This window comes from Trichosurus vulpecula, chromosome 7 (genome assembly GCF_011100635.1).
Source record: "Trichosurus vulpecula isolate mTriVul1 chromosome 7, mTriVul1.pri, whole genome shotgun sequence".
In the NCBI taxonomy this organism is placed as follows: domain Eukaryota; kingdom Metazoa; phylum Chordata; class Mammalia; order Diprotodontia; family Phalangeridae; genus Trichosurus; species Trichosurus vulpecula.
Window position 1 is genome coordinate 130,476,509 of NC_050579.1, and position 22,671 is coordinate 130,499,179.

A 22,671-nucleotide genomic window follows, 5' to 3' on the forward strand; every position below is an offset into this window, starting at 1 on the left:
GGTTGGTACAAGATGGTAGAGAGCCTCAACTGTGATGGTTAATGGGAAGCTGTTGAAATATTTTTAAGTGCCTTGATATGATCAGATCCATCAATGTGAAATATGGATTGAAGGGTGGGAGTGGGGAAGAGATTGAAGATGGAATAACCCGCTATTTACTTCTAAAGTAATTATGATTTATCAAGAATGGTTTTACTTAGGCTAGAGTCTTTGCCTTGAATTCACGTCACTGATATTGTCCTGTCATTTTACTAGTAATGTGATGACTTCAGGACCCAGATTTTAAATTTTATGCTAATTGGGCAGCTATAGTGAAATTGTCATTTACAGAACCTTCTTTGAATAAAAATTCACCTTTCTTATGCTCTTCAAACATACATAAAACATTTTCCCCCTAAATATACTCTGTTAAATTCTTTGGAATGAGCCTGTATGTTTGGGGCTGTTTACGTTTTGGTGATAATACAGATCGAGGGGGCAAGGATAGAAAGAAGTCCTTGATACACACGTACACGCACTTTTGACTTTTTTGATTTTTAAAATAAGGACTTGAAGGTATAATGTTTGTGTTTTTCCAGCAATAATTAATTTATGCTAAAGTAAAAATTGGATAATTTCAATGTTGCACAGTGCTGGTAACATAATAACCACTATTTATTTTAAACAGATGAAGATTTTGTTGGACTTCTTCCTATACCACATTGCTGCTCCAATTAAACTTTTATTACAAAAGACATTTAAAGGAAGCTTGCAGAAACAAATTTTATGCACGGCTGAACAATTGATACGGATTAAAAGTGACAGGATGTGGTTTTTATTCCTTAAAGCTTTACTGAATCAAAATCAAATGCTCTTGTTCCTTATGTGTAGGTGTATGCATAAATACATATATGTATGTATGTGTGCCGTTTTTTGGACATAAAAGATTGAGTTTGGGCTTGAATAATGAATAATAATTCAATCATTCTACCATTATTAAAAAGTGAGTGGGAATATCAGAGCATGACTAATTTGATATTCATCTATAATACTTTATTATTTATGCTAATTAATGAAGTAGTTGGTCTTTTTATAGCATCTGAACCTCACATTATAGTTTTAAGTAGTCAGTAGAGGAACATATATCTTTTTCTTGAGTTGTTATCGTCTTCGTGCTATAATTACCATTAATAGAGTACTTCATGGTTTACAAAATGCTTAATTCAGAACAATCTTATGAGTTAGATACCACAATTATTGTAATCCCTATTTTATAGAAAAGGGAGCTGAGGCTCAGAGCTTAAATACTTTGCCCAGGGTCGCAAACTAGTCTGGATACCAATTGCTGTGCTCAATTCACAAGGCACTCATCAAACTCCTGATACTTAAAAAGAAAAGACATTGAGGATATAAAGAATAAAGTAAATGACAGTTTCTGCCATCAAGGAAGATAATGCCTCCTTACCTCTCAGCCTCTTTGATTCCCTGGTGCTCTCCAAACTTACCTTCCACCTCGTACAACTAGCCCTTTCCTAATTTCCCCAGTTGCCAGAGCCTTTCCCTACTCTGTTATCTTGTGCATGTTCAAGGTGTCCCAAAAATCTTAATGCAGGCTTAAGCTTTCTTCGAAGTGTAATAGACTAATTAAACAGATGGAATGTCAGACCCTCGAAGGCAGAGACTATTTCATTGTGTTTTTTGCATCCCTAGTGCCTAGCATGTAGTGTAGGAACTTGATAAAATGTATGACTGGTTGTAGGGGTTTACAGTCTACAACATGTGAATATATAAATTCAGTATAATTTGAGAAGATGACAGCTCGTCAGATCCAGAAGGGTCTCCTTTTGTAGCTCTTAAATCTTGTTGCAATTGTAAGTTATTAATGTTCATTAATTGTAAGACAGTATCTTAGACCCAGTGTGTTTTAAGCCAGAATTTCATAAAGCCTGTGGCAGAAAAGTGAAGGGTATAGGGTTTTTCCAGATGAATTGCTGGCTTTGCTTTTAGGATTGGCTGGGTTTTCTTCTAGCTCCACCCCTGAATCTTTGGGTTCATTCAAAAGTTCTAAAGTAGGACTGAGTTGAGGGAAAGACTGTTGGGTGTCTGGAAGCAGACCTATGAAGGTTCTGACAGGCACCTGACGATAAAAAGGTCCAAGGAGACCCATCAGTATTCAGCAGTGGCTTTAACTCCCTTTCTCCCCCTCTCTTGTTCCTTCTCCCTTCTTCCTCCTCTGTCCTCCCTCCTCCCTTTCCCTCTCCTCAGTTTTCCTCTCCCCTCCTCCCCCTCCCTCTTTCTCTTCCTTTCCTCTCTCTCCTCCTTTCTCCTTCTCTCTTTCTCCCCCCCCCCCCATTCCTTCTCTTTTATACAACACTGACCTAGCTAGTTTTGAAAACCCTCAAAAAAAAGATTCTGGTTTTTGGCATCCTTGAAAAAACCTGTTTTAGAAAAATTATGGCTGTGGACAAGACATTAGCTTTGAGATTGTGTGTGTGCGTGTGTGCGTGTGTGTGTGTGTGTGTGTTTGCACTGTGCATGCTTTGAAATGGAAAAGTAACACTTTTTATAAAAATGACCATGCCATGAGGAGAGCCTTCCGAATTACAGATCTGCTGCTGTGATTGTATCTTCATTAGGATGGAGGCAGGTTTATGTTTCCTGGTTTTGGGGACCAAAGAAACTGCATTTGTGTCCTGAGCTTAGCTTCCTCTTGTTTGTGAGAGACAATTAGATGCAGTTAACTTGTTCTGTAATTGATTTTGGGAAGTTCTTAAAATATTTGAAAGTTTAAAGTTCTTGCTTTGGTACATGGAGACAGAAAAACATCCTCTTTATCCATGAATGTTTGATCTTGCCTTGGATAGCTACGGAAGCCACTGTCCCTATATATAGTATGGCATGTGCCAAAAGCATATGCTCTCTGTACACCAGGCATTTTTTATTATTAATTATGCTTCCTAACTATTTTGTGTCTTCACCAAGTTCTGACTGTCCCAAAAGTCTTAGTGCAGTTCTGTGCTTTAATGGTTTAAAACTGCACAATGCTTTTGAGACATCTTATAAAAGCATACAAGTTGCTAACTACACTGTATTTCCATTTAAGTTCATTATAGAGCAGTTTCTCTGGTGGATGCGTTGACAGAATATTCTTTTCTAGTATTTATATTCTTTTAATAATAACCAATTTTTACTTTTATTCCTGGGACCTCAAAACAGATTGAATTGCTATATTATATCCTTCATGTCAACAGTGCTGCAACATCCTATTTTCCCACCATCCTGTCCTTTATTCCTCAGACCCTATGGAGGAAAAAAATTGGTTACCGTTAAAAGCTTGGTAGAAACTCTAAATGAACTGTGAGCTTTTCTTCCATATCTCCTTCCCTCCCACCTCCTTTTTAATACATTCTCCAAATAGCAGTATATAAAAATTCTTCTGATTCATTAACAGTAACATAATTATATTATGTCATAATAGTAGTAGTAAACTACAGTAATAGTAGTAGTAGTAGTGTTAATGAGGGGGTAGTATTGTGTGGTGGTGCAAGAATTAGACTGGGTGGCAATCGTAAAACCTGGGTTCTAGTCTAGCCATTGTATATCATTAGGCAAGTCACTACACTTCTTCCTTTCTATAATGAATAAGTCAGAGAAGAAACTGGTTCCTTTCAGCTCTAAAATAATTTGGATTTTATTTTAATAAACATGATAATTTCCACATTTTGTGGAGAGACAGCTTTAAAAAAAAGAAGGGTGGATAATGGTGGAAACTAGGTAAGCTTCTGGACTGTGTTTCTGGAAGTGTACTTTGAAAAGAAGAAAAAAAAATCCCAACTTCTCCAAATAGGATTTTTTATTTAAAATAAAAATGGAGGGAAAGTTGCTTTGTGTGAATTTAAGAAGACAACAGGATAATCAGTACTGATCTCAGATTGGTAGGAGGGGGAGGGGACCATTGTAGGATTAATGTTGTTGTCAGACTCTCTCAAAAGCCCTGATATTTCTTGTTCTGTACAGTTCTATTTGAATTTTTTCCTCTTCAGACTGAATAACAGTGTCTCAGTTGTTTTGTTTGCTCTGCACATACCTTTCTCCCCTTGGCCTTTCATATTTGCATAGTATAGCTTTGAGTTAGGGCAGAATACATAGCTCGAAGATCGAGCTGTGTGTGTATTCCATTGTGAGCTCTCTCTCACTCTTCTCCTAAGTGCACAATAACTGTAGTGTCGAAGAGGCCTACACAGAGACAGTTGATGGTGGTTTTATGGAATTGCAGTGGTGTGTGGCATCTGTAGAAATCTGCAGGCTAAGCAATTGCAAAAATTCCTCTAAGCCGAGAGGCCTCCAGAAATTCCATGTTTTGGCCCCATTCACGAATGCCACAAATAACAGGACAGGCATGGAAGACTTCACTCAAGTTCAGAGGCTTTAGACTGCTGATCTTCAGTGAGATGCCAGTAACAGTGCCCTTTATTGAGGGAATTTGTTATCTCAATGCGATCTCGCCACCCCCTGGTGTTCACTCTCTCTCTCTCTCTCTCTCTCTCTCTCTCTCTCTCTCTCTCTCCCTCTCTCCCTCCCTCCCTCTCCCTCTCTCCCTCCCTCCCCTCCCTCTCTTTCTCTCTGCCTTCCCTCCCTCCCTATCTCTCTGTCTTCCCTCCCTATCTCTCTCTTTTTTCCCTCCCTCTCCCAGCCGCCACCACAACACTCCCTCCCTCCTTTGTTTCTGGAATAATGGAGCTATTGCCAAAAATCTGGTAGCCAGAAAGTAGAAGGAAAGTTTGCTTTTTAATTATCCACAGTCAAAACATAGGGAAATGCCTTGTTTACGCTGTGGAGCGTTGGGGAGTTAGGATTGGGGTGAGAGGAGAGAAATAGCTAAAAATGTAAGCATCTGATATAGGGAGCAATCTCTTGTATTGGACCTTTGCAAATTTTAATATCAGCCATGTCCTCTATTATTTTCCTTTCAATTAAATATGGAAAAAACAAAAGAAAATAAAATTTCACCCATTGACGTGATTGCCTTCTAAATAAGCCTATTCACGCAAGCCCCACCTGAAACCCCCTTCTCCCGTTGCTGAGTTCTTCCCGGAACCTCCATTATGAGGAAGGGGCTAACCATCCTTCATTTTCTGGTCTTTGCCATCATGCCTCCGCTGCCTCTCCTTATGCCCTTCAGGTATGAAGGGGCAGGGACAATTCAGGTAAAATAATATGGTGATAACAGAGACAGCACTAACTTAAATGTCAGCAGGCTAAATTTTTAGCTTTGATACCAAAACGCTATAGACAAAGTATCCAAGTTACTATTTTTCTGGCTTTCAGGTTCCTCATTTGTAAAATTGAGGGGGTTGAATTGAAAAATCTCCAATGTCTCTGTCATCTTTAAATGTCATTCTATGATTGCATTTACCTAAATTCTTGTTTAATTTTCTATTAAGTGATAATTTAGCGTAGATAATAAAAATCTAACTTCAGAGCCTGTCCTAGTCCTCATTTTCCTCATTTATAAAATGACAGCATATGGCCAGATCATTTTAGTGAATATTTATTGCTTTTTATAAGACTCTAATTCTGTTAGACTTTGTGACCCTCCAAGTGAAGAAAGAAAGAGGCGTCTGCTAGTTGAGAGGTTGCACTAGGTACAGCCTGGAAGGATTTATACTTCAGTGTGCCCAGCTGGGTCCTCCACTCAAGTCCTGTTTCAGTGGCTCATGGGGAAGTGACCCTGAGTTTTCTAAGCTTCTGCCAGCAGAACACAAATTCTGGAAGACCTTCCTAAGTTGGAAAAGGTTCTTATATGCGTTCAGTTAAAGATTGTATATCTGTCCTCCAAGGACCAGCTCATCTGAGTTTAAAGAGCCTCTTCAGCAGGGTTAAACATAGAGTGGTTCTTTTTTTCAGAGGGGTGAGAGAAAGGAAGAGATAGAGATGGACCAAAGCAAAGACTACTTATTAGGGCAGAAAAGGCTTAGACTCTCTGTTGGTTGAGGGAGCATTCCCTGCTAATGAAATCAGGAACTATTGATGTACCTGGCATGCAATAAGTTTTGTTTTTTATCACCTGAACCAGTGCTTTATTTAAGGACCATTGTTTCCACAGTTTGGGGCCTGTAACTGAATATGCTGTAATACAGTTTGATATAATCCAGATGTTATCTGCCTAAGAATAAAGTGGTACTATCACCTTTCATGTTATGGACACTATTCCTTCATTAATGTCAAGTTAATTTTTTGGTTGCTTTCTCATGCCATTAACTAATGTTCACCTTGTAATCCACTAAAACACCTGAACCTTTATTCACACAAACTGATGTCCTGACATGGCCCCTCCATCTCATATATACATCTCCAGATGGTTTTAATATGAATTGAATGATAAGTTCCTTGCCCATTCACATCAGTCTCTGTATCATCCCTTTTTTCTTCCTCATCAGAATTTTCCTTGAGATCATCTTATAATTGTCTTGCACCAGCTTCTTCCCCTGTAGAATTTTAGTCCATGGGGCTAATCTTCCTCTGAACCAGTTGAAATCTATTCTCACCAAAACATAGGGTGTGTGTCATCTTGGCTTTCTTTCTCTTTTCTTGCAAATTCTAAGATGAATCAGTCACCTCCTCCCCAGCTACATAAGTGTTAATAGCTGTTATTATTTATTTGTGACTTCATTTATGTGTTTGCTTGTTTATCTGTCTCTGACTTACTTAATTACTAACTACATTGTCACCTTGAGAGAGGGGCTGTTTTTGTTTTTGTGTTTCTTTTTACCCCCAGTCCTTAGCACAGATTTTCCCTCTAATTATAGTTGTTTTCTAGAACCATACATTCCTCCTGTTTCTGATGGCTGTAATTTGCATGTTTCCCTCAGAAATTCCTGGCAAATAATTAATTGGCTCTGGCTCTGGAGTCAGAGGACTTGGCTTCATACCTCTCAACAGACACTGCCTTGCGGCCTTGGACAAATTACTTAAACTCCTTGGGTCTCAGTTTCCTTATATGTAAAATAAAGGGCTTGGACTTAGATGGCCTCTGAGGTCCTTTGCAGCTCTTGAGCTATTAAGCCTATGAACCAAACCTTTGGCTTTGAATACTTTATGTGAAAGAGCATTTTCTTGTGAGATGCATAGTTACTTGACCCATTAGGTTCCCCATACTAATAAAAGTGGGTCCTTAAATTTCTTAAAAGTACCTCTAGGGATGAATCCTAAACATGTAATTGAGACAGGAGCTGTAATAATCTACTAGTAAAGGAGAATTTCTTCGTTGCCTGGAATGCAGAAAGGGAACAATGATCCCTTTTACGTGGTACAGTGCTTGTAGTGTGCTTTATTATAATTGATGTTAATGTGTGACAAAGATGTAGGTGGTTTATTGAATTTCTTTTTTTTAATACCTCATTGCTATTTGTAGGAAATCCCTGGTCTCTTGAAATGTATAACAGGGATTTTAGCAAATATTTGAGAGAGAATGTTTTTTTTTTCAAAATAAAGAACCGTCTCCACTCCTTAAAATTAAACTAACGTATTTTGTAAACCAGAAAGTGTTTTAATCACATATGAATGTGGAAGCATCTCAGTGTTGTAATAGAATACCTTGTTGAAGTAACTTGCACATCCTACCCGCTATGACATGGTAGGTAAATCATTGAGAGTTTCCAGAAGCACCTGAAAGTTTATGTGGCTTGTGACCAAGGTTATGTAATTATTCAGGTCAGAGTAGACATTCAAGCCCAGGTTTTCCTGATTCTAAGCCAAGTACTCTGTCCATTAGGCCATTTGGCCTTTCATTTTAATCACGTCAATTTGTCAGTTACATAAAAATTGGAAATATAATTAATTCATTTTCTTCAAGTTGGAAGACTTGCACCAAGAGGCTGGTGGTGGTTGAAAATTAATTGATAATCTTGATGATGCATGTGTAAATATACACACACATATACAGAGAATATGTCCTAATGTGCATATGTACAGATATCATGCTCTTCCAATCTAAGTCATATGATAAAGCTAAATCATCATCTCTTGTGAGCGTTAAATGTAGTACATGACTAAACTAGCCTAATATGTCATTTTTTCTCTTGTTTACAAAAGATTCTGATGCACATCTAAGTGTCATCATCAAAGACTGGTGGGAAGAGGAAAATATCCAATGTCTTTCTCTCAGGGCTTCTAAATATGAATTTCTAACCTCTGACCAAAATAAGGCATAGCCTTTTTATTTTTTTAAGGGAGGGACACGGCAAAATTGCCAAATGAGATAAAGTACCAGCTGCACTTAACTTGAAGTTCTGTGAGATTTGAAAATGAAATATTTTAAAGCTCTTCTCCACTGTAATATGTTTAGGAAATATTGAACTTTATCGTACTAAACTGTGAACACTTGGATGAGATGGTCTCACTCATTTAAAAAGTACTAGAGGCTGTTTTCCTTTTTCCTCTTGGAGCTCAGCAGAGTGTTTGTATAAACTCATTAACCAAAAGGAGGAGTGTGTCTGGCTTTACTTCTCTGTTGGGTGTTCCCAGGGGGCACGCATCTTAATTGGAAATGAGCTACCCCTTTGACTGTGTTCTGTCATTGATTGGACAATAAGCTTTTCTATGGTTGTCAAAGGCATTTATATTCCTGTTGATAGCCGTCTGCTTACATAAAACAACCTATTTGCCAACAAGTGTATGAAGAGTATATTAAATGCTTGAGAGGCAGACAGTGTAATACCCCATTACCAATAAATTTACCCTGTTTGAATGAATATTGGAGGTATATTGTTTTAACAGGAATTTTAAAAGGATGTTTATAGCTGGTTAAAAAAAAATCTTTATATTCTGTAAATATGAAAGAACAAAATTAGTCCTTCATGTCCACTGAATATTGATGGACCTCCTTCTGTAGTTACATTGTTCAAAAGTGTTTTGTTTTTGAAAGGGTAGAGGGGGAGGAGAGAAGTGTCCCTGGGGATGAGTACCAGTGTCTTTGTATTTTATAGCACAGGATAACTTGATTGTTGGTGGTGGTAGTAAGTTAAGAAACACTTTGAACATATCTCTGTCCTGAACTTCTCTCCCTTCAATCCTTCCAAAAACTCCTTTTAATGCTTCTGTTCATGAATTCTCTTGGGGATCTACATCTGGTACCAAGAATATGGGGTACATTCTTTTTTTCCCCCTTTTTATATTTTTTGTTGTGTAAAAGTCTATCAGTACTCAGAATTTGTGTCTTGTTTTACGACAAAAACTAAAGTAAAAGTGAAATATGGGCCATGTCCTACTCTACTGGGTCCTGGAATGACCACACCTGGAGAATTTATCTTCCATTTTGTGTACCATGTTTTTGGAAGAATTTTCTCAAGCTCTCTAGTGCATTGAGAGGTAGGGGCCATCACAGCGAGGTAACTGAAGGTCATACTGTCAGAGAATCAAGTGAAGGATCTGAGAATGGGAGCTGAGAATGCCAAGTTCAGAGAAGAGATGTCTTTGAGGGATATGATGGCCTTTTGCATGAATTTTAAGGGCTGCTATACACAAAGGGGAGTAGATTTCTTGTTGGCTTTAGATTGTAGAATTAGAAATTGCAGAAAGGAAGATTTATTTTTAATGTGATTAAGTAACTTCTGATAATTAGTGCTAAAGTGGAATAGGCTGTTTTGGGAAGTTATGGATTCCCCATTCACTAGAAATCTTTCATTGAAGAATATTTAACCATTTCAGGCTATGTAGAAGGGATCCCAGTTTAGGTGCTGGTTGGTTAGACTAGGTGACCTCGGAAAAATCTTGGAGCTCTTGGATTTCTTGATGATAATTGTCAGTGATGATAATAATAATCACTAACACCCTGAAAAGGACCTGTGATCTCATTAATTCAGGAATTCTTCCCAAATGAGGCAGATCATAACCTACTCTGTGTGACTTTGGTCCCTGTTCCACTAAAAAGTAGCCATAGGGGGTCCATCCAGCATTCTGGAGGCTTTCATTGGCATTTTATATCTCATAGCCACAGAACAGCAACCATAAAATGTTAGCATTTCGGTTTCAGGCCTTTGCTTTCATGTGATTTTCCACAGTAAAAGAGCTCTTTGGTTTTCTGAAATCAATCCAGGCTGCTTTCACTCCCCTTTTCCAGCTCACCCACTATTCATAAATTGCTTTAAAGTTTGTAATTACACTTGCTGTATACAGGGTGTCCCAAAAGTCTTAGCGCAGTAAGACTTTTAGGACATTGTATATTACTTCAGTTGATCTTTACAACCATCTTGTGAAGTTGGTGCTGTAAATCCCTATTTTACAGAGGTATAGACTCGGACTCTAAGAAGTTAAATGAGACTTTGCGTCAGGTCCCAGAACTAAGTAGCATATGAAACAGGATTCAGAAAATCAAACTACTGTGCCACCAAGTAAAACAAAAATGCATGGAAGTGTTGGCACTCAATATTTTGTATTAATCCATTTAAAATCTTATTCTTTACACTTTAGTTAATATTTAAATTGTATGAGAAAGGTAAGAGATCACTAAAACTTTTTTTTTCCCTTTTCCAGAAACGGGCTACGGGTCAAGTACTATTTGACAAAGTATGTGAACAGCTCAATTTACTGGAGAAGGACTATTTCGGGCTTTTATTTCAAGAAAACAATGATCAGAAGGTAAGAAGAATTGTTTTTATTTTATTTATCTCTTTGGAAAAGATAGTACATTCTCTCTGAAATAGTTTATTCTGTCCTAAATAAACCTCCTTAGACTTTGTTTCCCATTCACTAAATTTTAAAGAAAAAAAAATTGTCTATAAAATGGAATATCCAATCTGGCATTTATCACCAAAGATCAAAAGGAAGGTTGCAATGGGGTAGATGTGGTCATATGCAAGCTCTTCTCCTTTCTCACCTTTGCCTTCTGACTTCCCCGGCTTCCTTCAAGACCCAGCTCAGATCCCACTTTCTGCAAAAGACCTTTCCTCGTCCTACCCACTCTTTGTTCTTTCTCCCATTTGTTCTGTGTACATTGTGTACTTGTATAGTTGTTTGCAAGTTGTCTCTCTCATCAAGATATAACATCCTTGCACTAGAACTGTGTTTTTGCCCCTTTTTGTATCTGTATGGCTTAGCGCAATGCCTGATACATAAGAAGAGCTTAAACAATGCTTGTTCACTGACTGATTAATTGGGACTAAGAGCTAGGGAGGAATATTCCATCAGCCTGCCAACCAAGGTTTAAGCAGGTAACAAAAAGAGGGAGGGATAAAACAAACAATGAATAAAAGAATGAGGATACAAAAAGATCTTGACAGATAAGAGTATTGGGTTGAATCTAATAAATAAAATTTAATAGGGATAAATGTAAAGTTTATATGTAGGCTAAAAATTGACTTCACAAGGAGAAACTAGGAGAGTGTGGATACATAGCAGTGTTTCTGTAAGAAATTTGGGGATTTTAATGGAAAACCTAATAGTCTTGAACTGTGTTACAAGAGGCATGTGTTCTAAGAAAAAGGAGATAATTCACCAGTAGCCTAGGGGACATCCAGCCTTCCAGTTGCTGAATGGATTTAAGAGGTGTAATAAACTTCAAAAACCTATTGGAATCCATTAATCCACCTTTTTTTAAACTCTGTGCAAATTAGATATTATTGGTAGGAATCAGAACCTGGTTAAAATCTCTGCTGGCTTGGGGTTTGTATGATATAAACTGTGGTTTCTTGAACATCCCAGCTGCTGCTTGGTTTGTATAACTGAAATTCTTGTACTTTTAAAATTGACTTTGAAGACTTGAGAACACCATGCATCCAATATACAAACAAATTAATCTTTCTATGATTGGATTACTCTGGGGGATAAGCCAGTTATGTCTTCCAACTTAATTGCTGTTATGCCCAAGGGATCCTGGGACCATAGGATTAATAGGGAAGAGGGGAGCAGTTAGGGAATTGGCAGCTTTTACCAGATGGTAAGTGGAGAGCTATGTGAGGCAGGTCCTGGGTGATAGCCAGGTCGTGCTACCTGTGGAGCATTTCTCAGTGCAAGTGGGAAATTGGCTGGATGGGGTAAGGGTGGGGGTTGGGGTGAGGGTGAGAGCTCTAACAAAGTCAGTCAAGCCAGAGGAAAGTAGGGTGGTTAAGTCATCAAAAATCAAGGAAGGGGCCAAAGACAGGAAGGAGATCTGTAATTGAAGAGGCAAAAGAGTATTCTTATATTGTAGCATTGGGAGAAGAAATAAGGTCCAGGAAAGTGCCTGCAGGTACAAGAGTCTCTTGATCATCTCAGACGGCCCTTGAGTAGCTCTCTGTCATCCTTAAAAGAATGCCTCTCAGCCAGGCCTTGATACCTAGCTAGGATCTAAAAATTATTAAGTAACTCCATGTAGAAACTGAAGTGCACGGGCAACTAGGTGGAGTAATGGATAGAGCCCTATCTAGAGTCAGGAGGACCCAAATTCAATTCTGGCCTCAGATGCTTACTAGTTGTGTGACCCTGGGTGTCAGTTGTCCCCTCAATCGCCCAGAAAAGAAAAAAAGAAACTGAAATGCGTGGGTGCCTGTTAACTGTGACCCCACATTGCCGCATTTCTCTCTCAGTTTTTGTGTTTTTATATGGATGTACGCCATTGCTATTGAGTTGCAATCCTGATCCCTTGTTCTCCACCTTGAATAGCTTATAAAATTTCCTACAAGTGGCTTCAAATATTTAAAAAAAACATCCTTTTCCCATTTCAGTTAGGAAGACCTGTGTTCGAGACTCATCTCTTCCACATATTGGCTGTGTGAACCTAAGCAAATCACATAACTGCTTGGTATTTTAGTTGTCTTAAGTTGCAGAGAAAATAACTACTGGTGTTGTCAGAGGATATTTCTTTATCCTAGAACTTCCAGTGTCGATGAAATCATGAGAGTCCAGTCTCTGTCCTTCCTATGTGCCAGGCACTATACTAGTTTTGTGGGATACAAAGACATAGAAAACATTTCTTCCCTTTAGGGAATTTACATTCTATATTTCCAAACAGATATTCTCCTTTGTTGTTTTTCAGTCTTTTTTCAGTCATATTGGACTCTTTGTGACCATGTTTGGGGTTTCATGACAAAGATACTGGAGTGCTTTGCCATTTCTTTCTCCAGCTCATTTTACAGATGGGTCAAAGGAGGTCAATGGGGTTAAGTGACTTGCCTGGGATCACCGAGCTAGAAAGAGTCTGAAGCTAAATTTGAACTCAGATCCTCTTGACTCCAGAGCCAGCACTCTATCCACTGTGCTGCCTACCTGCTCTAAATATCTGCCTACTAAAATTTATTTTTAATATTTTTCTCCTTGACTTTCCCCCCTACATCTATTAGATCTCTGTGCAGGAACTTATTATTGTGTCTATCTGGTAATGTTTTCAAGAAATATTTTGTAATAATTAAAGAAAAAATCATAAAATTTTCAATTGAAATGAAAGAAGTATTAATAAATGATCGTTTCCTCCCTGTGACTTTGTTCTCTCCTTGTTGTTGTCTTACCTGCTATCCAGCTACTAACTAGGGGAGATATGGGATGTTAATTAGTGGTGATGAACAGAGCAAATGAGGGTTTTTTGAAGATAGGGGTGGCATGGGTATGTTTGTAGGTAGTTGGGAAGCAGCCATTAGACAGGGAGATTGAAGTGAGAAAACGGGAATGTGAAAAGCAGGTGCAATCTCTCAGAAATGGAATGGAATCACTTGTGAATGGGGGCAGTTTCCTTGGTGTATAGATTAGGATCACCTCTTCATGTGAGACATGGTGGGGCGCTATGAAGGAGGGAAATGGTAGCGGAAGGCATCTGAGTGATGTGAAATGAGGAAAGAAAAGGTGAGCTTGAAGTGAATGGCCTTGATTTTTTTCACTGTAATGCAAATTTCAGCATTAAGATATTAAAGTATCTCCAGATCTCAAAAAGTACTGTCACTTTCCAGGGTGAGATTTTTATTTGTTTTGGCAAAGGCCTCTTGTTTATCATTTCAATTTATCATTTAAAAAAAAAAAAACCAACCAAGGCCACTGTTGTTCGTATGAAGATTTTTCCATTGAAACAAAAATCTCAAGCCTACCTTTGATGTAACTAGAGCTCAGTCGCTTTTTTTCAGCTAGACACTAAGTTGGAAGAGTTTCAATTTATACTGAGTATAAAAACACATCCATTTTAGTGTTAGATTTTTTTAATGTCTGTTGAGAACCATTATGTAAATTCTGCTATGGCAAATATTTAAAATCTTGGCGGCATTGAACAGCAGTGTTTCACTCTAGAGGTGGATTCTATGTCCATGTAACTCTTGTATTCATTTCTAAATTTCATTATGAATTTTGGACTTTCTTTAAAGGACAGATGTTGCCCTGAGATTTTGTTGTTGGCATTTGGCTCGTGGATTATAATACAGTCTTGCTGCATGATATATTTGAGGAGAAATTCATTAGAGGTGCTAGTCAATATTAACAGCTAACTTCCTGTGAAAAAGTAATTAAAACGCATTTAATTGTTATATCTTTTTGGGGGGGGGCAGTAGAGTAAAACTAAAAATTGTACACCTAGGAAAAAAAAAACTTCCCTTTGATAATATGTGGCATACATTGCAGATAGGTCTCATTTTACCTTGAAATATCAAGGATTCACTTAAACAAACACACCAGAAAGACAGGTGTAGAAAGGAGGCTGCCTATTTCATGAGAGCTAAGAACCTTTTGCACTGAATTAGGCAAAACATACATTTTACCTGCTCAGTAGTAATAGTAGGGTCTTTGGTTAACAAATGACAGCCTTCTGTTTGCAGTTTTAAAGACACTGATATAACTGTCTTCCAGGATCAAATGTTAGTTCAGGGGTGGGGAAACTGTATCCTCGAGGCATACAAATCCTTATTCTGCGAAGTCTGGACTCAGTCAAAGGGCCTAATTTGAGAACCTAGAGGGCCACATGTGGTCTCAAGGCCGCAGGTTCTCCACCCATGTAGTTTAGTCACTATTTCTCTCTCCACCTTCCACCCCTGATGGAAACTATACTATAATTCTTATATTTTCCATTTCATTTACCTCCTGTTTTACCTGATGTGAAAATTGTCTGCAAGCAGTATTTATCCTAAGTTGTGTCAAAACACTTTTAAATTTGGAAAGGCAAAATAAAGGAGTTGGCAGAGTGGGTTTCATTGTATATGCAGAGGCAACAAGAAAGATTATTTCATGGGACAGTTGTTTGTCTTGCTTTGCAACGAGCATAATTAGCATAAGCAAAAACACCACCAGGAAAATAATTGCAGCTTATGTACCAACATCTGTTTCAAAGTATGCAGTAGAGAAATTCCTTGAACTTGAAAAACTTCTCCAAATCTTGATACTTAAATGCGAAGAATACAGGAGAAGATGGAGAAAAATAAATTGGAAAGCAGTCTTGTAGATTACACAGAAAGAAATCCCATAGCTATATATGTCATGAATATGTTTTAGAAATATTTTTATTTCATTAAATATTTCCCAATTACTTGTAAAAAAATTAACATTCACTTTTTAAAATTTTGACTTCCTTTCTCCCTCTTTCCCCCAGCCCCTACCCATTGAGAAAGAAAGCAATATGATATTGATTATGCACGTGAATTCATGTAAACATTTCCATATTAGCTATGAATATTTTGTTAAAGGAGTAAAAGAAGACATTCCTCAGATCATAAGACACGAACGTAATCATCTTAACAGACTGAAAATGACTGGTTATGGATGGGGGAATCTTTTCTGTATCAGTTGTCTATGTGTAGTAATACCAGTTCATCATAGACTAAAGGTTAAAATCAACACATAGTAAGAAGAAAGGGTAAAAATGAGAAGACATTTTATGTTTTCATCTGGCCTACTGACTGGAAAAAAAACAATCACATGAAATTGATGAAGGTGAAAACATGGTCTCTGACTACTTACCACGCATGCTAGTGGGAAATAAAAATGGTGCTTAGTAGATGAAGTCTGGAAGAGTAGTTGGACCAGACAAAGCAAAATAAAAAGAAAATCTGCCCTAAGTGCCCCTGTTTTGTTTGGAACTGAAGTATCGATTTTTGAGATATCTGAGAGAGGGGAAGATACTAATCAATCAGCCAAAAAGTCATGAATGAAAACATTTTTATAAGCGTTTGGTTTTAGAATCTTTACCCGAAAAGGGGGACCAAGAAGACAAAGGGAACTTCCAATCAAATGTATGCTTTTTCATTTTTACAAAGTCGTGAATTGTCTGTATAATTATCAAATATACCTTTGATAAAAAATTTGAGAAGGGAGTAGCAGGTAGCTTTTTACCAATGATATTGGACTGAAAACCAAATCTTTTTACACTACACAACTGACCAAAAATTTTAGAGAATACACAGTTCTACTTTACTTACTGTTTATCTAAAAATAAGTATTTGATTCACTAGAGGCATCTGGGTGGACACTGGATAGAGCGCTGGCGCTGGAGTCTGGAAGACCTGAGTTCAAATACAGCCCCAGATACTTACTAGCTGTGGGCAGGGCCGTCCAACCCTAGGTGTTTATTGAAACAATAGACAGTATATTTTGATTTGCCGTTTTAGTGAGAGGTCTGGGGTAGCTCAGCTTCCTTTACTAAGGCATTTATGTAAATTTCTGTGCTTGTAGATGGCCGCATAAATCGCATTTTGGACAGCCCTGATCTCCGGCAAGACATCTAAGCTCTGTACATTTCCGTTTCCGCATCTGTAAAACGGGGATAAGAATAGCACCTGCTTCCTAGGGTTGGTGTGAGGGTAAAATGAGATGATATTTGTAAGGCACTTTGCAAACCCTAGAGTGCCGTATCTAGATGTTGGTGGGGGAGGAGCTAAGTCACTAGAACATACAATGTTAGAATTGGAGTCAAACATGTTTTTAGCAGAGGAGAAGGACCTTCGGGGACTTGAGCCTACAATAAGTAAGTATTTATCCACGGCTTGTGACATATCAGGATAAAACAACATTATGCTATAATCAGCCTTTAAATGAGGAATTGAGGCCTAGAGGATGGGGCAGGCCCAAGCATATTTATTAACAATTAATATTAAGCCACGTATAATACTGAACTGAAACAATGGTCCTGGGGAATCTTCCGTTATAAAATAGACAAATAGCACTGATTAAAGTGATCGGTATAGCCTCTGCAAAAGTGGGATGCCTATTTTTCCTGGCATTAGCAGGGATATCAGTGCCATTCCATTGTCTGCAAGGACCTATTTCGGATTCTTCCTAGGGAGTGGCAGCACACACAACAGTGTATTCCCACCCTCCATGCAGCTTCTTTGTAGGCATAGAAATGGTGACTTGTTCTAGTCTTAGCATTTAAAATTCTTCTATATCTGGCCTTTTCTTGTCTTTCTAGTCTTCTTAAACTTCATTTCCGTCCCCATGTTGTACCTTGAAGCTGTTCCTCAAACAAGACCCCATCTCTGCGTTCTGTCTTGACCCTGGCTGTTCACCAGGCTTGGAGTGTTCTCCTTTCTCACCTCCACCTTGTAGCATCCCTGGCTTCCTTCAAGACTTAGCTCAAGTACCAGCCCTCCCACTGCCTTTTATGGTTTGTTTTCCCCCTGCCACCCACCAGAAGTGTACCATCCATCTACTCTGTACGTGTCTGGTATATGTAATGCATATGTAAAGTAGATTAGAGACTGGCTGGTGCAATAGCTTAAACTCTGGCCAGCAGGGATCCAGGGTATCCTGCGTTGTGGGGGTGTATTTAGATAGACAGCTGGGTGGGCCAGGACTTAAGAGTCAGGAGAACTCGAATTTAAATCCCGCCTCAGAGAGTTATTAGGTATGTGACTCTGGGTTAAGTCACTTAATATCTCTGTTCCTTAGTTTCCTCGTTTGTAAAATGAGGACAATGATAGCAGCTATCTCACAAGGTTGTTCTGAGACTTAAATGAGTTAACATATGTTAAGCACTTGGCAAACCTTAAAATGCCAAGTGAACTACCTGGAGATACGACCTGGGATTGGACCTGTGCCTTCTCCAAGGGGACTTCGATTTCCACCATTGTAGAAAGTAAGAGGAGACCTTGGCTGAACCAGCAGTGCTCTAAGGGGAAGAGCAGGAAGGCTCCAAAGAGCAGTGACTGCGCTTACCTCTTTAATGCTCCTGTTTCCAAGAGGGTTAGTGGGCATGGAATTGCATCTATTCACTGTTTATCAAATATTGGTAGTCTAGTGAGATGATATTCTTTTTAAAGGAGGTTAATAGCTGACTCAGCCAACTCAGTTACCTTCCATCAAATGCCATACAAAAGCCAATCGGGGGCTTTATGTAGATTTGAGTAGATGATAAAATACAGAGCAGTAAATGAAATGAGCTGTTTTTGACTCATGAACAAGGTAAAACCTCACCTTGAATGATCTCCAGGGTGAAATCCTGTCCTCACAGATTCTAGGGATGAAGGTACTGGGAATCAAGCAAAATGTTGGGAGTGGTCCCCCATGTGTCTGCCCCTTCAAGGAGGTCTCCAATCCTCCATTCATCTGTTGTTCAAAAGTTCTCACCTTGACTCTTTCCAGTATCTCTAGAACTCAGCTTTTCTCTCTCCTCAGAGGTCTCTCACATCAAGGGCTCAGAGGTCTCTCAGAGTCATTGTGCAGAGTCCCAGGGCTGTCGTTCAGGGAGCTGCTCCAAGCCAACTTTGGACAGGGGTGAGATATACATATACATATATACATGTTTATATATGTATATCTATACATGTCTGTCTATCTGCCTGTCAGTCTGTCTGTGTCTTTCTCTACCTATTTACTTATCTATCATCTGGCTACCTACGTGCATGTCTTTTACCTGTCTATTTATCAATCATCTGTCTGCCTGTGTTTCATCTATTCTCTTTCTACCTATTTAACATCTATCTACTTATCTATCCATCATCTGTCTTTTTATCTGTCTACTACCTATGTATCATCTATCTGTCTTTCTACCTATGTGTCATGTTTGTATTATCTTTCTCTTTCTCTCATCTATCTACCTATCACTGATATGTCTCTCTGCCTATCATCTATCTCTCCATACATCTATCCATCCATCCATCTACCTATCATCTGTCTCTCTACTTATCTCTCTGTCTATCCATCCAGTCATCCACACATCCATCTATCCATTGGTCAGTCTACCTATCTATCTATCTATCATCTATTTATCTGTCGATCTTTCTCCTCTACTTCCAGTAGAATCTGAGGAAACTTTTGCATCCCTTTGCATCCCTATTACTTAGGATAGTTCCTAGAACATAGTACGTGTTTAATAGATGCTTATTGATTGATCGACAATTGAGAGGGTAGACTGGATATCACTGGGGTATTGTCAGATATCATGATCTTTCTCACACTTCTGTTCTTGAAAAGCTGTAGTGCTTGGGAGGTCTCCTGCTTCTTTGTAGGAGTGGAACATACTTCATGGAAGAGAGTGTGATTAAAAAGGAGGGAAATGAAGTGAGCTAATTGGGGCTCATGCCCTATAGTGCTGCTTTTCTCATCAGATACCCTTCAGAGTATTTGACTTTGAAGGATGTAGGGTTCTGCTCATAATATTTAACAATTGGTTTCCAAGGTGGGGTGGGGGTGTTAAGTTTAATACGAATTATTAACATTTTCTCCATCACTTTCTTAAGCCTGGACAATCAGTAAAGTATAAATTGTGCCCTGATTTGTAGTGTTTGCAGATTTCTGAGATGTAAATATGCTGAAAATTTAATAATTGACTCTCTGTTCAGGAGCTGGCTCCAGCATACCTCTGGGTGTGACAGAAGTGAAGTGAGGCAGAGTTAACTCAGTCTTGGTCAGACCTGACCTTGGTCAGACCTTGGTCAGTCTCCTGCCAGCCCCATGAGAGGTGATCATTCATAGACATCGCAGAGGAATTTGGTTAGCTTTGGGGCATAACTCACTGGCTTTACAGCTCTGTAAATAGGTACTTTTTGTCATGCAGAAACTGTCGTGTAAATGGCACTAACATTTTATGTCCTTCAGGGATAGGTGACTGACAGCAGACTGGAAAAGGTGACACATATCTGGAATGTCACAATTCCCTGGGAAAATACAACCGATCTTTCCTCCTTGGACTGTCCCCTGGTCCGTATTCTATCTTCTGTGGGACTAATATTATTCTTCATCACCCTGTATCAGATTGGTTTCTACCACACCAAACTACCTGCTTAATGAAAAACCGAAGTGTTAGGAGAGTCTTATGTGTACGTCTGAAAGGCCATTCTCTTTTACTTATTTCCCGTTTTGTGTCACTTTTCAGCATCTCTGGATTTCAGCTTTTTCATCTGGAAAATGAGGTTTCAGTAGATGATCTCTGAAGGTCCCTTCCAACTCTAACTCTGTGATCTAGGATGATGGATGTAGGAATAAATAATTGTTTTCTCTTGGCCCCAGCTCTTCCTCTGATTCATTTTTTCCCCCTGCAGTAGTTGTTACCTCCTCAGATTAAAATACCACACATCCCAGCCCATATTACTCCCTTCCTACACCCCCCAGGTCCAGGCAGAGCTAAATCCTGAAAGATGTTTTTTTTTTCTTTTCCTTCATTCTTGTGCACTCATCACAGCTGTCTATTTATGAGCCAGCTGTTGTGCTGGTCTGCAGCTGCAGGGTGTGGAGAGTGAATGCTAAGCCCTCTTCTGAGTACAGGATTCGAGCTGCTCCCTAACCCAGCACCAGGGCTCCTTTAGAGGCTATCCCATTGACCTTTCACATCAGTAATCTATGCAGCTGGGGAGAACAGTATAACGTAAAACTAGACTGAGTTCAATGGCGTGTTTATTAGGAATTTTCATAAGTGGCTAATCTAAAGCAGAAGGATGTACACCTCTGGATCTTTGAAATCTTTCAGAAACCTTCCCCAAAATGCAGTCCAGCTAATGTTAGCAGAAGTAAAGTCCAAATGGGCTTCACATTTCTTTTTCAGAGCATTTTTTTCTTCCCTCCTTCTCCACCTGAAAGTGTGAGTTTGAATAAGTTCATTTTCTGTCGCATTACTTTTGAACGTTTGAGAGAATTTAAAGATTTTATTGTTAATTTTTTACTTTGTGACCATAAACTTGTATTTAAACAGAAAACTCTTGTATTATTGTTATTTAGTTATTTCAGTTGTGTCCAGCTTCTTGTGACCTATTGGGGTCTTCTTGGCAAAGATACTGGAGTGGTTTGTCATTTCCTTCTCCAGCTCATTTTACAGGTGAGGAAACTGAGGCAAACCAGGTCAGGTGACTTGCTTAGGGTTATGCAGGTCGCAAATGCTTGAAACTGAAATTGAACTCGTCTTTCTGATCCGAAGCCCAGGACTTGATCCACTGTACCACCTAGCCGCTAAAACACAAAGAAAGAGAAGACCTATTAGTCTTATTTAACTGGGTAACCTTGGGCAAGTCACTTAACTCTGGACCTTTTTCTTCATTCGTAAAATGAGTCGACTGCGCTAAATAAACTCTGAGGACTCTTCTTGCTCTAAATCTGTGATCCTGTGAATTGAGATTTTTTGAGTTAATAGTATTTTTTGAGGTATTCTTTGCCCAACACTGTACCTAGTACTGTGGGGGATCCAAAAGAATGTGATCTCTTCCCAGCTCCCCTCAGAGAGCTTACAGTGTGTCTGGGAAAACAGAACTAGTATGAATGAAATAAAATGAGATTAAATGTAAAATGTGTAGAACTAGATTTTCTGAAAAGGGAAGAGAGAGACCTAAGTGTGGGCTAGATTAGTTGGAACATTATGGACAAGTTTGGGCCTTGAACTTGGCCTTGGAGGATAAAATTTGGTTAAATGGAGGGGAGCAGGAAAGGCATAGCAAGGAGGGATAGCATAGAGGTGAGAATGAGCATGGAATTTGTGTTGATACTTAGTAGACTACATGGTCAGAACAGAAATTACATCTTGTCAATATAGTGAAATAAGTTTGTAACCAATATTGTGGTAAAGTGTGAGGTTATGGCAAATCTTCAAAGCAGAGTAGAGGAATTTTGACTCGATAGATTTCTATTGGGCAGAGGAATAAAGAATCCATCTCTGTCCCTTCCTCAGTACTCAAGGTCATATCACTAGTTAAAGCATCCTCATGACTACTTGCCTGAACTATTGAAATAGCCTCTTCATTGGTCTCATTACTGCCAGTGTCTCCCCTCTCCATTCCTTCAAATTGCAAGCAAAATAATCTTCCTAAGAACTAGGTGTCCCATGTCACACCCCTGGCTCCCTCTTATATGTAGGACAAAATACAGACTCTGAACTCCAACACTTATGGTCCTCTACAAAGGGTCACCCCAGCCTGTTGTAACCACAATGGTACTTGCCGCTCCTGTGGCTGTGTAAGACCAACAACACCAGCACACAGGAGGGCTGCTAGCACAGGTTCTTTGATCTGCTTTTCTAAGGAAAACAACTTTAAGGGGTTAACAATCTCAGCTTAATTAAACACACACACACACACACACATACATATACATATACATATACATATACATATACATATACATATACATATACATATACATATACATATACATATACATATACATATACATATACATATACATATACATATACATATATATATATCATTCCCTCAATTCAAGGGAAAAAGTCAGCACCCTGACCTTCAGAGCAAATACAAACAAACTACAAACAGATCAACAGACGGCCTTTGTCTGATCAAGACATCACATACATAGTTACCAAAAAGA

At 38.8% G+C, this 22,671-nt stretch overlaps 1 protein-coding gene across 11 annotated transcripts in view; it reads left to right on the forward strand.

Annotated features, from left to right (window-relative positions):
- EPB41L2 (erythrocyte membrane protein band 4.1 like 2) overlaps positions 1-22,671 on the forward strand; it is a 276,121-nt gene that overhangs the window by 148,032 nt on the left and 105,418 nt on the right. For all 11 annotated transcript variants that reach the window (XM_036769361.1, XM_036769356.1, XM_036769355.1 and 8 more), the window contains exon 4: positions 10,513-10,617. In XM_036769361.1, the coding sequence (XP_036625256.1) occupies positions 10,513-10,617 (105 nt within the window). The remainder of the gene's footprint in view (positions 1-10,512; positions 10,618-22,671) is intronic.